Source organism: Gossypium hirsutum, chromosome D07 (genome assembly GCF_007990345.1).
Source record: "Gossypium hirsutum isolate 1008001.06 chromosome D07, Gossypium_hirsutum_v2.1, whole genome shotgun sequence".
Taxonomy (NCBI): domain Eukaryota; kingdom Viridiplantae; phylum Streptophyta; class Magnoliopsida; order Malvales; family Malvaceae; genus Gossypium; species Gossypium hirsutum.
In genome coordinates this window covers 57438484-57453041 of record NC_053443.1, presented here as the reverse complement: position 1 = coordinate 57453041, position 14558 = coordinate 57438484, and the positions used below count along the sequence as shown (strand labels likewise).

At 32.6% G+C, this 14558-nt stretch overlaps 1 protein-coding gene across 1 annotated transcript; it reads right to left on the bottom strand.

Annotated features, from left to right (window-relative positions):
* Positions 1–5152: 5152 nt before the first annotated feature.
* LOC107961330 (uncharacterized) lies at positions 5153–5719 on the bottom strand. Its single transcript, XM_016897491.2, has 2 exons — positions 5404–5719; positions 5153–5317 (listed from the first exon to the last, which is right to left on the bottom strand). Exons 1-2 carry the CDS (start codon positions 5693–5695, stop codon positions 5256–5258), a joined length of 354 nt encoding a protein of 117 aa, XP_016752980.1. The 5' UTR covers positions 5696–5719; the 3' UTR covers positions 5153–5255.
* Between the last annotated feature and the right edge of the window lie 8839 nt (positions 5720–14558).

Sequence of the window (14558 nt, the reverse complement as noted above, 5' to 3'; positions counted from 1 at the left end):
GTAGTTGAAGGTACTATTAGCTCTATATAAAAGAAATATATATTATTTCTTAAACAATTTAATAAATAAGAATAGTATTATATTATTTTCCGTAAATATGAAAATAGCTATTGTTTATTGTTTAGTGACTAAAATAATTAAGAAATAAATTGATAAAAAATTAATGAGTAAACATGTAAGCACGCAATCTAAAACAAAATGGCCAAAAAAATATAAATGCACTCAAATAACAAGGAACAAAATTAAGCTAAAACTTTTATTTTGATGTTGTTAACTATAAAAATAGGCAAAAGCATTTTTATGTTTTTAGATGAATAACTTGTGTAAAATTGTATTTACAATTTTTTCATGTTCTACCATTTTCTTAATATAAAAAATAGTAAATTTTCATTTTCCCTAAAATTGGGCCAAGTAGTTTCGAGGGTAATTTAGGGGCTTTAGCTCAAAACATGTTCAGAAGTTTGAAGCATGGTAAACCGAAAATGTCTTCATCTATGGCTTTTTGATAGTTAAACCAATTTTTGAATTAATGTAAAAAAGATCTTCAATTTTGAAAAAAGGATTGTTTTGTAAAAGGGGTTAACTTAAGAGTGGTTTTAAATTAAATGCACCAAGTTTTAAATCAACCTAATTCTTCCCCCTTTTCACCCTATTTCGAAGATTAAAAAAAGAAGAGCACTCCTCACCTATTTGTGCTGCCCATTGAAATCCCCATATACTTTTCACTTATTTTGATTTTCCAAGCTCTAATTCTTTTGATTTCTATCAAATTCCAAATACCAAATCCCTCCCAAATTCAAAGAGAAACACCAAAGACACTATTAATTTTGTTATCGTTCAAACTTGTGGGATTTCCTGATTTTCAACCAAACTTATGGGTTAATTTTGGTAAAGATTCAAAACCGGTGAAGCCTAAGACGATCAAGGCAAAAAGAAAGGAAAAACTAGTTTAGGCTTTCAGCAACTAGACGAAATTGCAAACAATGAATGTTTGGAATCGCTGATAATAGACGCGATTCATAGTGTTAATTGGGATATTAGGAGTAGCCTAAACCCCTACTCTAAGTTCCAAGTATAAGCATTCTTATACCCCTCGTTTAATTTGCAAAATATGCAATTGTGTGTTGTGGATTGAGAATTAATATGGGATAATGTGACATGTGATATATGTTTGTGATTGTAACGCCCCAAAATTTAAATAACTGACTTGTTAAATTCTGTCATATTTACATATCTGCTTCAGTGGTTAACGGCTTTGGTGGTGTGTAAGAGGTCATGGGTTTAAATTTTTCTTTTGGGAAAATTCAATTATTTTTGTTCCTATTCCTATATTGGTCTTTGTAACATAAATTTTATTTTCGTTAAATCTATAGAATGAGCTTGCTGGTTCAATGGTAATGCGTTAGCTTACCCTCAGGTCTTGTGTTCAAATTCATGTGTAAGCGAAAATCTGATATATTATCAGAATATAGAGCTAGTTTAAAAATTGGTTTTTATTTAAAAATTATATATTATTTTTATTTTATTTACTTTTCCCAAATCCCCCAAATCCCACTTTTTCATATTTTTCCCCAATTCATTATTTTATGTTTCTTCCAGTAAAAGAATTGCAAAATCTAATCCTCAATTTTTCTCCCTTTCTTTAATCTTTGTCCTCTAATCATTCAGTTTTGGATTGCTGCTTATTTGATTCTATTTTAGTTCTTCTTCCAGCTTGGTTGGCTTCAATCTTGGTAGGTAAGTATTCTTTTTTCTTTCTTTATTTTCTTGTTGAGGGTGTTCATTTGGTTTAGGGGTTTTGGAGTTGCAAAGTTGTGTTGTTAAATTTGTGTTGTATGTTAGCTAATTAATCCGATGGGTTTTAAGGGAAGATCGAGAGCAGTTGGGTGTTCCTCCAGTGACCTAAGTTTCGTGTAGTTGTTGTTCCTTTAACAGTAAGCATACGAATGTGTTTTTGGTAGTGATGAATGAGTTTGTTATGTTCGATTCTTGATTAATTTTGTGTCTCATTACTAGAATTGATCATGTTAAATATTGTATTTAGGTTCTGGGAGTCTCGTGTTTGCATTCACATCAAAATCGAACTAGGTGTGTAACAAAAAACCCAAAAATCAGCGAACAACGAAAGTTGAAAATTAGTACTGTCGACGCCAAATGGTCGTGTGCTAGGCCGTGTGGGCCACATGGACGTGTGTGAGACCGTGTGTTAGGCTGTGTGGGCCACATGGGCTGGCCATGTAGGCCGTGTGGGCCTAAAATTCTGAATTTTTCCTAGAGCCGTAAACATCATTTGGATCGATCGTAGGCCTTCCGTAGGGTTGGTATGTTATAGAATAAGCTGTAAAACACGAAATTCTAACCATCTGTTAGCATAAACTTAAATAAAAATACACATATTTGAAATGATATAAGATAGGTAAAATCTATAATATGTTGTGTACAAATTGAAAAATGTTATGTATGACCTGTTATCTGATAAGCATGACTTGAGTTGGATATTGAGCATGTATGACATATACATATCTGGCATTTGATATTTCTGTATGTACATTTGGGATGCGATTTGTGTATATGGAAGAAGTGTGGGCAGTGTAATAACTAGCCGTATTTGGTAGCTTAGCCACACATATATCTGTAAACGGTGATAAATTGTTTAATGATCTAGCAGCTAAACTGCAAATATTCTGAAAAGTATCATACCGGCATTAAGTGGTGTGCAAGGTTGGATGGGTATTTAATACCCTATATAGTGTATAGCAGATGGGGTAGGATTGTAAATTTGCATTTGATTATGTTTCTGTATGTGATATATGTTTTGTATCTGTTATGTTAAGAGTTATGTCTGAATTTAATTTGTGATATTGATTTAATAAGTTACACACTGAGTTTTGAAAACTCACTCTTTGTTTGTCTGTCACTTTCAGATAACCCTTAGACTTAGGCGGATCGGTGTGACAGGAGTTCGATTATAATATTTTGGTACATTTAATTTATTTAAATTTGGAATTAAGGTGTTTTGTAAATTTTGGGTTGTTTGGACACTTGAGACTATTTTGGTTTTGGACTTTAATATCGTTTTTCCGCTCAAAATTGATTAACAATTTTTATTGACGACGCTCAGTTTTCCTGCAATGCAATGGATTTTTAAACAACAAAAAGTGTTTCCAAAATTCGTCGTGCCAAATATTTCCACTGCGAACTTATACATTTTGGAAAATGTAAACAAACAATAGTTTCACAAATCAAATAAGAAAGAGATGCTTTCAAACAACCAGATTTTTATGTAATAAAAGCTAACAATGATGTCCTTACAAAAACATCAAATTATGGGTTTTCAATTGATTTACAGTGACATCTCCAGATTTTTCCATAACATCTAGGCCGAGTTTAGGGTGTTACAGTGATGACTATTGTGAATGTGTTAATTGTGGGTGTGTTATACAAGCCAATTGGCAGTGATAATGTTGTGCTTATAATGTGAATGTGCAGTGAAAGAGTGTAGAAAATGGTAAGTAAAAATGTGTGAATAATTGCGGATATTTTGGCCTTATAATCTTTGGGATCGTTAGATATAGTTGGCATGCTATAGAATTTGTGAGTACTCACCCCTTTGTGTTGTGTTTTTGGGGCGTTAAGGCCCGAGAATAATTTTAGAGAGATAAGGAAATGTGAGCTCAGCTCCATTCATCGGGATATGTTGGTGTGTTTGAGAGTGTTAGTTAAATGCTACGCTTTTGGGATATGTTCGACTCATCGAGTCAATGGTGTGTTCGAGATCCAAGTATCCAATGTGTGGTGATAGAACCCACTTTTATGTTTCATAACCTCAAGTGCCAATTCATCATTAAATGAAATATTATGATATGTGATGTATGCATAAACATGTGTTTAATAAGCTAGATGAGTTGGTAAATATTGCATGAATATTTTAGTATGTCATCATAGTAAATTGTGTATGTAATTGTGCTTTGGTCATTTCCATTTAACGTGTGAATTCATTTTTGTTTTTGTGGTTGTTTCAATCATTCACTGAGCTTGTTTAAGCTCATCTACTCTTTTTAAACATTTACAAATAGTTAGCGTTGTAGTGTGAGCAATGCAAAAATACCAAGGAAATGATCCAAGTTAGACATAATAATTGAGTAGGTGACTTTATAGTTATTATTTTGGACTGTGGGAATAAGGCAGTGTGGTAGATTTGTTGGTTGATTATTGCTATGATGGTTTACATGATTGCTTGATTTTATTACTCATAGAATTTATGAATGTTTGATATTAGTTCATTGGTTTGCTTAGCTTAAATTATTGATGACGCATTGAACTGCAAATATGGATGTGTTGTTGATGAATATTGAGGTTTTATAAACTTGTTGAAGTGGTATATGTCTGATTGAATTAAATGCCCTGTTTTGGTGTTGTTTTTATTGTTTTGTGCAGAGGTATCGATAATCGGGTATTTAATCTCGATACCTCCATATTATTTCATATGTGCAGGAAGTTAGTAGCTCATTTTGGTATTGATACCAATTCTTGAGTACCGATACTCGGGGTAAAAATATAGATACTTTTTGAATTGTATCGGTAAATTGCTAGGTTTTAAATTTTGCTAAGAAACAGAATACCAAGAAGGTACCGATTTCTAAATGGTATCAATACCCATTATGAGAAATATCGATACCAGCAAGTGAGTATCGTTACCTACGTGATTTATTTGGAAATTTTCATCAAGTGTTCTTTAAAAATGTTTCTAACTCGTTATAAGGTCGTTTAATCTATGTTTAGTAATTTTAACGTCATCTAGGATATTTTAGACTTAAACCTCCTGTAATTGTTTGATTATGATGATGTTCATATGCCAATAAGACACAGAGTAATGTGCGATGATGTGACGTTGGTGTTGCGTCCTGTTACTCGGGCTCGACGACCGAGTCGGGTATAAGGAATTACATTTTCTCGGATAACCTTAAACTTTTTTTTATTCAATTACTCAACAATTTTATTGTTCAAATTATTTAGCTTTAACTGAGTTAAGAAAATTGATTAAGAGAAAATTAAGAGATACAATTAATCCCAAAATATATGCCACTAGATATGAAACAAATATACTAAGAGCTTAAAATAAAAATATTTTTTATTCAAATTGATTGCTAGTTACAAAAGCAAAATAGTAATACTTAATATGCTTTTTTAACAATTTAAATCCTAAAATGGGTCGAGAGTAAATAAGATTATTAAATACAAGATCTCCGGGCCTACTAATTGTTATTCTTGCAAGTCTCGTAGCAAGAATCGACGATGTTATCTATCTTCCTTGCGTCTGCAATATAAAAACAATTGAAAATCCATTAAAATGTTATATTGGGAGATTTTATTGTATTTATACAAAATAATATATATATATACCAGTGGGGTTGTAGGTTTTGATTATGGAGTTTGCACAGCCAGTGGTACAATCGAAGATGGCAGGTGGGGGATTAAGTTTGCATGCTATTATGCAAAGAGCAGTGCAAATTATAATACGTGGAGGATTGATTTGAGGAAGGCATTTAAGTGCACACTCTTTAGCACAGGAACCTATCCCTTCGTCTTCACTACGCTCAACATCTAAATTTTCAATAGCTCGCACTTCATTTACTAGCATAGTCATCATCATCGACACCATCAAGCTTATCGCCATCATTTTCTTTGCACCCATGACTACAACACACAATATTGTCTCTGATTTATTTTTATGTGTGTTTTTTTGGTTATATATATTTTATTGTGCAAAGTGAAGGGTAGAATAAAATCCATATTTATAGGGTTGAGTTGATCAAGGGCTTTGTTCTTTATAGGAAAAGAGCGCTTTTGAAGGCAAGTTAATCTGGGAATATTATGATTTCTCTTGCATTTGTGTATACTATCTTTTAGAATCAATTTGATGGTGAAATTTTTTATCCCATTTCTTTTGCGAACAACAATATTGATTCACCAATAATCAACAAATTAAATTACTTACTTCTTACAGACATCAATCTTTCATGTCCTTTTCAAGCGGTCGTAGCTTAGTCATGTCATATTAATTTTAAGACAAATATAAATTATAGATAGTTGTATAACCCAAATGAAGTAGTATTCAACATAGTTTCTTTTTACATATTTTTTTTCTTAATAAAGCATTAAAATATAATTTATTTCTTAAATTGAATATAAAATATAAATACCAATATATCCTAAAAAAACTTTCAAATTAAACAATACTATCAACAAAATAAAATTACAGCTTTCGTACCAACATTAATTCATATTATTGATGGTCACTAAACTAACTATAATTACGACAAAGGCAAGTGCACCTATCGAACAATAGTATAGCTATGGCGAGTAGGGAATATCGTATCCACGAGGACTAAAAGTACTAATAATTATCGTTTTTTTATTATTTAGCCGATAAATTGAAGTGATTGTTTTTAATCTAAATTTACTAATCTAATTTAACTACGAACACAACAGAGAATGAAATGGGAAAAATAATCGAAGATAACCAATGATAAAGAAAATACCCAAGAAAGAATCCACCTAGACTTTACCTATTATTCTGAGTCTAAATTAAACAATTTATTCACTTGTGTCTTGATCCGTAGAAATCCCTAAATTATGTTAATATCTCTTTCGAGAGTAAGAACAACTGACCCTAGGTTGATTAATTGAAATCTCTTTCTAATTAAAACTCTATCGTCGCATTAACTTGATCTATGGATTCCCCTATTAGATTTGACTCTAATCCGATAGATTTGTGTCGTCCTATTTCTAGAATTGCATGCAAATCCACTCAATTATGTTAGATCTACTCTTAAACAGGGACTTTTGCTCCACTGAAATAAGCACATTAAACATGAATTAATATCATAAAAATATTAAAATACGAAATAAGCATACATAAATGAGAACAAGAATCAAGTATTTATCGCGTAAAATAGAAATTAAATAATAAGATTCATTATAGGTTTCATCCTCCCTAGGTATCTAAGGAATTTAGTTCATAATCCTGAATAGAAACATCTCAAAGTTAGGAAAATTTATGACATAAAGAAACTCAATAAAACTTCGAAGGAAATTAAATGGAGATCTTCGATCTTGAAGGAGATCCGCTTCTGAGTTGATTCCGATGGCATTCTTCGAGTGTTCTCTTCAATCTTCTTTGAGTATCCCCTTAGGTCTTCTTTTAATTGGTATTTATAGACTTTAGAATGCTCAGAAAGCCAAAAAAAATTTGGTTTTTCCACGTATTTGGGAAGCAGGGTGCGATATCGACACGGGCTAGCACATGGGCGTGTGGCCAACCCGAGTCGAAATGCCCAGGCCGTGTGGACCTGGAAACAGCTCTATTCGTTTGATTTTGGCTCGTTTTTCGCTCCTTTCGCTCCCAAATGCTCTCCTAAGTATAGAAACATGAATTTAAAGGATTAGAAGCATCAAATTCACCAATTTACATCATTAATCATCCAAAAACGCTTTAAGAATGGAATTAAAATATGTTACTTTTATAGTTTATCAATTATATTGTTATATATATTTCAATTTTTCCTATAATTTATTAGGAAGAATACGATTACACTAATATAGTATTTGAATCCTCGTATTTTTTAGGTTCACTCTTTATTCGAGAAGAAATTCAAAAAAATATTGTATAGACTTTGAATAGAAATGTAACATTAATTAATGGATCCGATTTAGAAAAAAAATGTATTAAGAAAAACTAAAATAATCAATTTATTTAGAATATAATAATTTCTATTAATATTAAGTAATAAATATTGGTAAGGCATTATTTGCTATACATAATGTATTATTAGGAAGAAATCCACATTCTTTTCATTCTAAGTAAAGCATTAATATACGTACCTATCATATTAATTCGAATATATAAATTTAAAAGATAATTTCTTATTGTATTAGGAAAAAAATATAATAATGAACAAAACAAGAAGAATATTATATTTGTGTAAAATATAATGAGCAAAACAAGAAGATTATTATATTTGTGTAAAATATAACCCCATGTCAAAAGTTTCGATGGTGATCAATGCAATTACATTGAATGAAGTAGTTAAAAATGTGTATGGGTTGGAGTGGCCAAATGTAACGCCCCAAATCCAACATAGACGTTATGACCAAATTTGGAGGTGTTATCGCATTTCATTTGAATATCCCAAAATCATTTTGAGACTTGTAAAATAAATTGTATTGGCTTTTGATGATTAAAATTTCAGTTTACTTGGGAAAATACTTATAAAACCCCTTAGACTTGCAGCGGAAGCCCTTAATTAAATATAATTTCGGAAAACGCGATTTGATTTTGAAAATTCAACATTATGCAGATAGAATTAATATAATCTAAAAATATTAAAACAAAAAATAAAATCCATAATTTATAAAAAAAATAGTCTCAAAAGTTCGAAAATAGTGCACCAAATAAAATGGATTCATATAAACAAAGTTAAAAGAAATGCAACAACAATATATATAATCGAGCTCCCGCCGCACCGATCCGTCCTATGTCTATAGATTACCTGAGAGCAGACAAACAGAAAGTGAACTTATGAGCTTAGTGTGTAACTTGTTTCAAACAATAAATCAACCATACATGGTTCATTAGATAATGTAGCAATTACACGCTCAAATACCATTCAAATATATTTTATAAACAGATATAAAGACAGATTCAGATCCTACCCCCATCCGCTACAGACCATCTCTAACCATCCCTACACACCAATTAAGGTATTAAATACCCATCCAGCCCCACACGCCACTAAGTGATCGCAGGTCACTTTTCAGAAAAATTGCAGTCTAGCTGCCAGAACAATATGCGGTAACCCGCCAGAAATAGATATATACGTGGCTAAGCCACCAAATATGTCACATCCCAAAAATTGGGTTAGTGAAACCAAGAGTGGTCATGTCCTGATTTTGAGTTAAGATTTTGAAAATTATGTAAAGGGAATTAATTTAGCTCAGTGGTTAAATGTATTGCTTGTGTGTGTGAGGTTTTGGGTTGGAATCCTTCCCTTGTAATTTTTTAAATTTTGACTCAATCCCTACTTTTGGTCATTTGGCTTAAATTTAATTTTCGTGCAATTAATGATAGAATAAATTTGTTGGTTTAGTGATAAGGTGTTAGCTTACCTTCTAGTCTTGTGTTTGAGTCCCCATGTGTGCATAGTGAAATTATTTTTTTTATTTTAAACTCTAAAGGTAAAATATGATAGGTTAATTAATCATATTTAGCGAGGGTGATGGGTAGTTTTTGAAATTTTTTATTTTTAAAAATTTCCCAAAAATACTCCTAAAATCTCTCCACTCTCTCCCACTCTCCTTAGTTCTACCGTTCCATTGTTTTTCCCCCAAAAACTTACTACTTTCAGTTTTTCCCATTTTTGCTCCTATAAGTTTTTGTTATTTTACTGTTGTTAACAATCATTATTCCATCGTTTTGGCTGCCTTTTTTTCCAATTTGTCTTGGCAAGGATCAGTTTCATCACTTGTTTTTAAACAATCCTGATGATGAGTGGTAAGGAATTTGTGTAAGGATTCGTACTTTGTGGAGTTTTCACGATTGTGGAGTGAATTTGCTATTTTCTTTGTGTAACGTGACTTTGTTTTCTTTGAAACCTTTGGTTTAGGTGATGTTTCTATAACTAATAGTCTTCCGGTGAACTAAGGGTTATTAAGGTTGCTGCTACCGTCTGGGTAAGTAGTTGAATGCCTGAAGGGATGATTTTTGGTTTGTTAAGGCCTAAGGTTAGGGGGTTGTGCCAAATTAGTAGATTGGGTTTAGTGTTTTGTTCCTAAATTATTCATTCTAAATGTCATTTTTAGGTTTTGAATCTTTGCCGGGGTGTTATATTGAAAAACGACCAGGTGTGTATCGAAAAACTCAAAAAACAGCGAACAATGGAAAGCCAAAAACTGTACTGTCGACGCTACATAATTTGGGTCAATTGGGTCATGTGGGCCACACAAGTGTGTGTAAGGTCGTATGGGTCATACGGGCTAGCCAATATTGCTTAATTAAGGCTTGGAAACAAGATATCTGTTAATATGCTTCTGTGTTGATGTGTTTAAGGTATGTGAAATATATTTATATGATCTAATACTGATAGTTATGTTGGTATGTCCTGATTTGCTATATTTGTATATATGTGTATGATTTACGATTATGTTAATTTGTATTTCTGAATAGACTTTATGACCATGTATTTGACATTGTGGTTTTCTAGTTAAGGTGATTTGTAATTCTAATATATCTATTTGCAAAGCATGAAATCACATGCTTATTGGTTTATGTTAAGAATATGAATGCATGTTCGACATGCTTATCATTGTTTCAGTTTATGCATGCCATGTCACATTGCATGGGGTTGGGATATTATGGTACGGAGGAAGTTCTGACAGTTTAATGATTTGCTTTATTTGGTGGTTTATCCATATTTCTGTCTACTAGCTTGTCTGCATTTATGGTGGCTCAACCACACATATGTTGTTCTGGTAGCTTAGTTGCAATATAGTGGCTTGTCTACGTATATCCAATTTGGCAGTTTTAACTACAGTCTCTGGTGGCATGGACCACGACAAGTTCTGAGTAACTCTATTTGGTGTGCAGCAGAATTGGGTAGGATGTTTTCTGAATAAAAACTTGCATAAGCACGCATTCCTAGTTTTGCTCAAATGATCGTTATGTAATTATCTGCGATTCTGTGAATTGTTGGTTGTGTAATTTGAGTTCTTGATTGAGTTTGTTACACACTGAGTTTTATAGCTCACCCTCTTGTTTGATTTTTGACTTTTTAGGTAAACTTCTGACTTAGGACTGGTTGGCGTACGAAAGCTCCAATTATTTTCTCAATTAATTAAAATATGGTGGTTTTCTAAGTTAATAATCTGTTTTGAGCTTTGTTTTTGGTTTTTGTTTTGTTTGCTTGTTTTTTGGAATTTTAACACCATAGCTGTTAAACCACACGGGTTAACAATTTAAAATTCGGTGCTTAAATTTAAAACACTGAAAATCTTTCGCTGCAAAATTAATAACCCCATAGATGTTTTTCTAAAAATAAACAAATAGTTTTTAACATATGTTGTCTTAAAGTTGGAAAAGATTTGCCAAAACTGTTACTTTTAAAACACGATTTTGAAATCAAATTCAGGGTTTGAAATAAGTGATTCCGAACTTAAGTATTTCTAAATGTTTGTGAGGGTCTTTCCAAATTTTATGTTTCGAAACGCACTTAGAGTTTGATTAAAACAAAAATTTTTAAACAAGTTGATGTAATTCCTCAAAATCTAGTCATAGCATTTAGGCCAAGTTTGGGGTGTTACAAGATAAGGCAGATAGATTAAATTGCCAAAACTTCTTTCGTAATCATAATTCCTCCCCAATGCACATGCAAAATTAAATAGATATCAAATGTGTATGGCATACATGCTATACACATCATATTTAGATCATATTGGCATTAACACATCATACTATTCATATAACAAACATCTCATGCGTTCATAAGTCATGTTTAACAGAGACAGAGCATCAGAAATCATGATATATAGACATATTTATACCATACAGACCCTAAGAAAGGACTAAATTTGTTGCGCACGACAAATATGGCCTAAGGGTAAATTTTCAGAAATTGGGCCCATACACTCATGTGGCCCACACAACCTTAGACACGGCCTACACATGCTTGTGTGGCCCACATGCCCCAAACAACCAAGACCATGTGATCTACATGGTCTGGCACAAGGCCTAGCACACTACCTGACACACGACCATGTGATGCCGACAGTGGGCTTTTCGACTTTCTATTGTTCTTTTTTTACAGATTCTAGTCATACACTTGGATAATTTCTTATACAAATTCAACCACGAGATTTCCAGAACTAAAAATAATATTTTAAACAACAAATTTGGAAAAAATTTACTAATTCGTCAAAAATGCTAACATACACATTACCAAACCTGTAACACCCCTTACCCGTATTCCTTACCGGAACAGAGTATGAGGTATTACTAGATTTTTAAAAAAAAATTCGACAGCATTCCTACTTATTTTTGCTTAAACCTCCTGCAAATTTACAACACATTCCAATATACCAACAAATTTCATTTGTATAAACACACATACAGTTTAACTATTAATAAACACTACATTTAAAAGGGAACCATAACATATATTTACATGATGATCCCACATTACATAAGTCGTCTATACATGCCATAAAATTTCAGAACACTAGCAGTAAAATACCCCAAATGTGAAGGATAGTGTAGATGATTGTCTGACTTCGTTCCAATTTCCAAGTTGTTGGAAGTCACTATAATCAAGAGAAAAATAAAATCGAGTAAGCATATAGCTTAGTAAGTAAACACATGATAAATAAGTAATTACTCCCATAACTACACCAAAATATAAACTTATTCATGAATAACTTTATTGTTTAGGCAATTTCCAGCAAGCTGTTTTTCTGCGTCATAGTCGCTAATTTATTTTTATCTGGAGCTACAGGGATCCAAATTGAGTTCCGTAAATTTTCTCTGAAACTAGACTCATATAAAATTTCACCATAAAAATTTCAGAATTTTTGACCCAGCCAATTAGTACAGTTTATTCATTAAACCTTCCCCTGTTTCACTGCCCAACGGTTCTGACCCTTCCTCACTAAAATTCACTTAACTCTCTGTACAAAATTTGAAAAATGGTTTTTCTTGTTTCTAATAAAAATAGACTCAATAAGGATTCCAGGGATATAAATTTCATGCCATAATTATTTTTGTACAATTTTTGGTAATTTTCCAAAGTTAGAACAGGGGATCTCGAAATCAATCCAGCCCTGTTTCAGTAAAATTCAGATATCTCCAAAAATACAACTCTTTTGCTTATTCTATTTCTTTCATATGAGAATAGATACATTCAACTTCAATTTCATATATTATTCAGCTTCCCATTCATTTTCCACCATTTATGGTGATTTTTTTCAAAGTTACCCAATTGCTGTTGTTCAACACAGTTTATAATTAAATCGTTCCTTTTGCGTTTTTGATATTTTCTCCCATCTCATACATGGGTCGATTTAGTATTCAACTCAATATTTACCCCATAAAATTTTCCACCATATGGCAATATTCACCTTCCACACTTTTTCGTTGAACACTCGGAATGTTAACCGTTATCGGTGGATCCCGCACTTAGCACCACCACTGAATCGGGGAATCAGCACTTAGCAACCCCTCGGGGGAATCAGCACATAGCAACCCCCTTTTTCATTTCAAAGATACGGTGAATATCGCACTTAGCATCACCAATGAATCGGGGAATCAGCACTTAGCAACCCCTCGGGGGAATCAGCACATAGCAACCCCCTTTTCATTTCAAAGATAAGGCAGATATCGCACTTAGCACCACCAATGAAATCGGGGAATCAGCACTTAGCAACCCCTCGGGGGAATCAGCACATAGCAACCCCCTTTCACATTTCAAAGATATGGTGGATCACGCACATAGCACCACCAATGAATCGGGGAATCAGCACACAGCAACCCCTTTTATATACAACATACTCCGGCTTATTCCGAGTGTTCAACCCATAAACCATATATTGCAACCCTTTATCACCTTTCCCGATTTAACAACATTTTTAGGATATTGCCAAACATTTATTTTAATTCAAAATAAATCTCAACATATATCAAACAATATCAAAATAATACATTAAGTCACGTGTTTACTTACCTCGGTGCAAAATATCGTAATTTTGCACTTTACTCCACTATCTTTTCTTTTCCCCGTTTGATATACTCTTCACGTCTTTCTTGATTATGGAGCTTGAAAGCTTAAAAACCCTAAATATGGCTTCCCCCTTGCTGATTTCGTTCACCATGAAGAAGATGAGCATATTTTGCCATCTTTTTCCCATTTAATTCTATTTAATAACTAAATGACTAAAATGCCCCCATTTAAAAAAAATCTATTTCACCCATTTCTTATGTCTATTTTTGTCCATCAACTAACTAATGGTCTAATTACCACATAAAGACCTCCAATTTAAAATTTCATAACAATTAGACACCTCTAAGATGTAGAACTCAACTTTTGCACCATTTACAATTTAGTCATTTTGACTAAATTGAGTGCCCAAACGTCGAAATTTTCGAACGAAATTTTTACGAAAATTTTCCGTGAAATTGTAGACCATAAAAATATAATAATAACCATATTTTCCCTTGTCGGATTTGTGGTCCCGAAACCACTATTCCGACTAGGCCCAGAATCGGGCTGTTACAAAACCAAAAATTAACCTTTTGAGTGCTCGATCACTTACCTATATGAAGACAACAGTCCTCCGAAACTACTAACTTAATGGAAATACGTCATGCGAACCACAACCCTTACTTATTATATTTAGCAAATCAATTAGAATGTGGATTATCGTATCATTAAACTCACCCACCTTGCATGCGAAAATGATATTAATCGAATAAAATACAGAAGATACAGACAATAGTACTTACACCGCGAAGC

Bases quoted from the DNA above. Each gene is read 5' to 3' on its own strand.
- LOC107961330 (XM_016897491.2), bottom strand. From the start codon at position 5,695: ATGGGTGCAAAGAAAATGATGGCGATAAGCTTGATGGTGTCGATGATG. The intron at 5,318-5,403 runs GTATATATATAT...TTTATATTGCAG, and splicing joins CAAAACCTACAACCCCACTG to ACGCAAGGAAGATAGATAAC.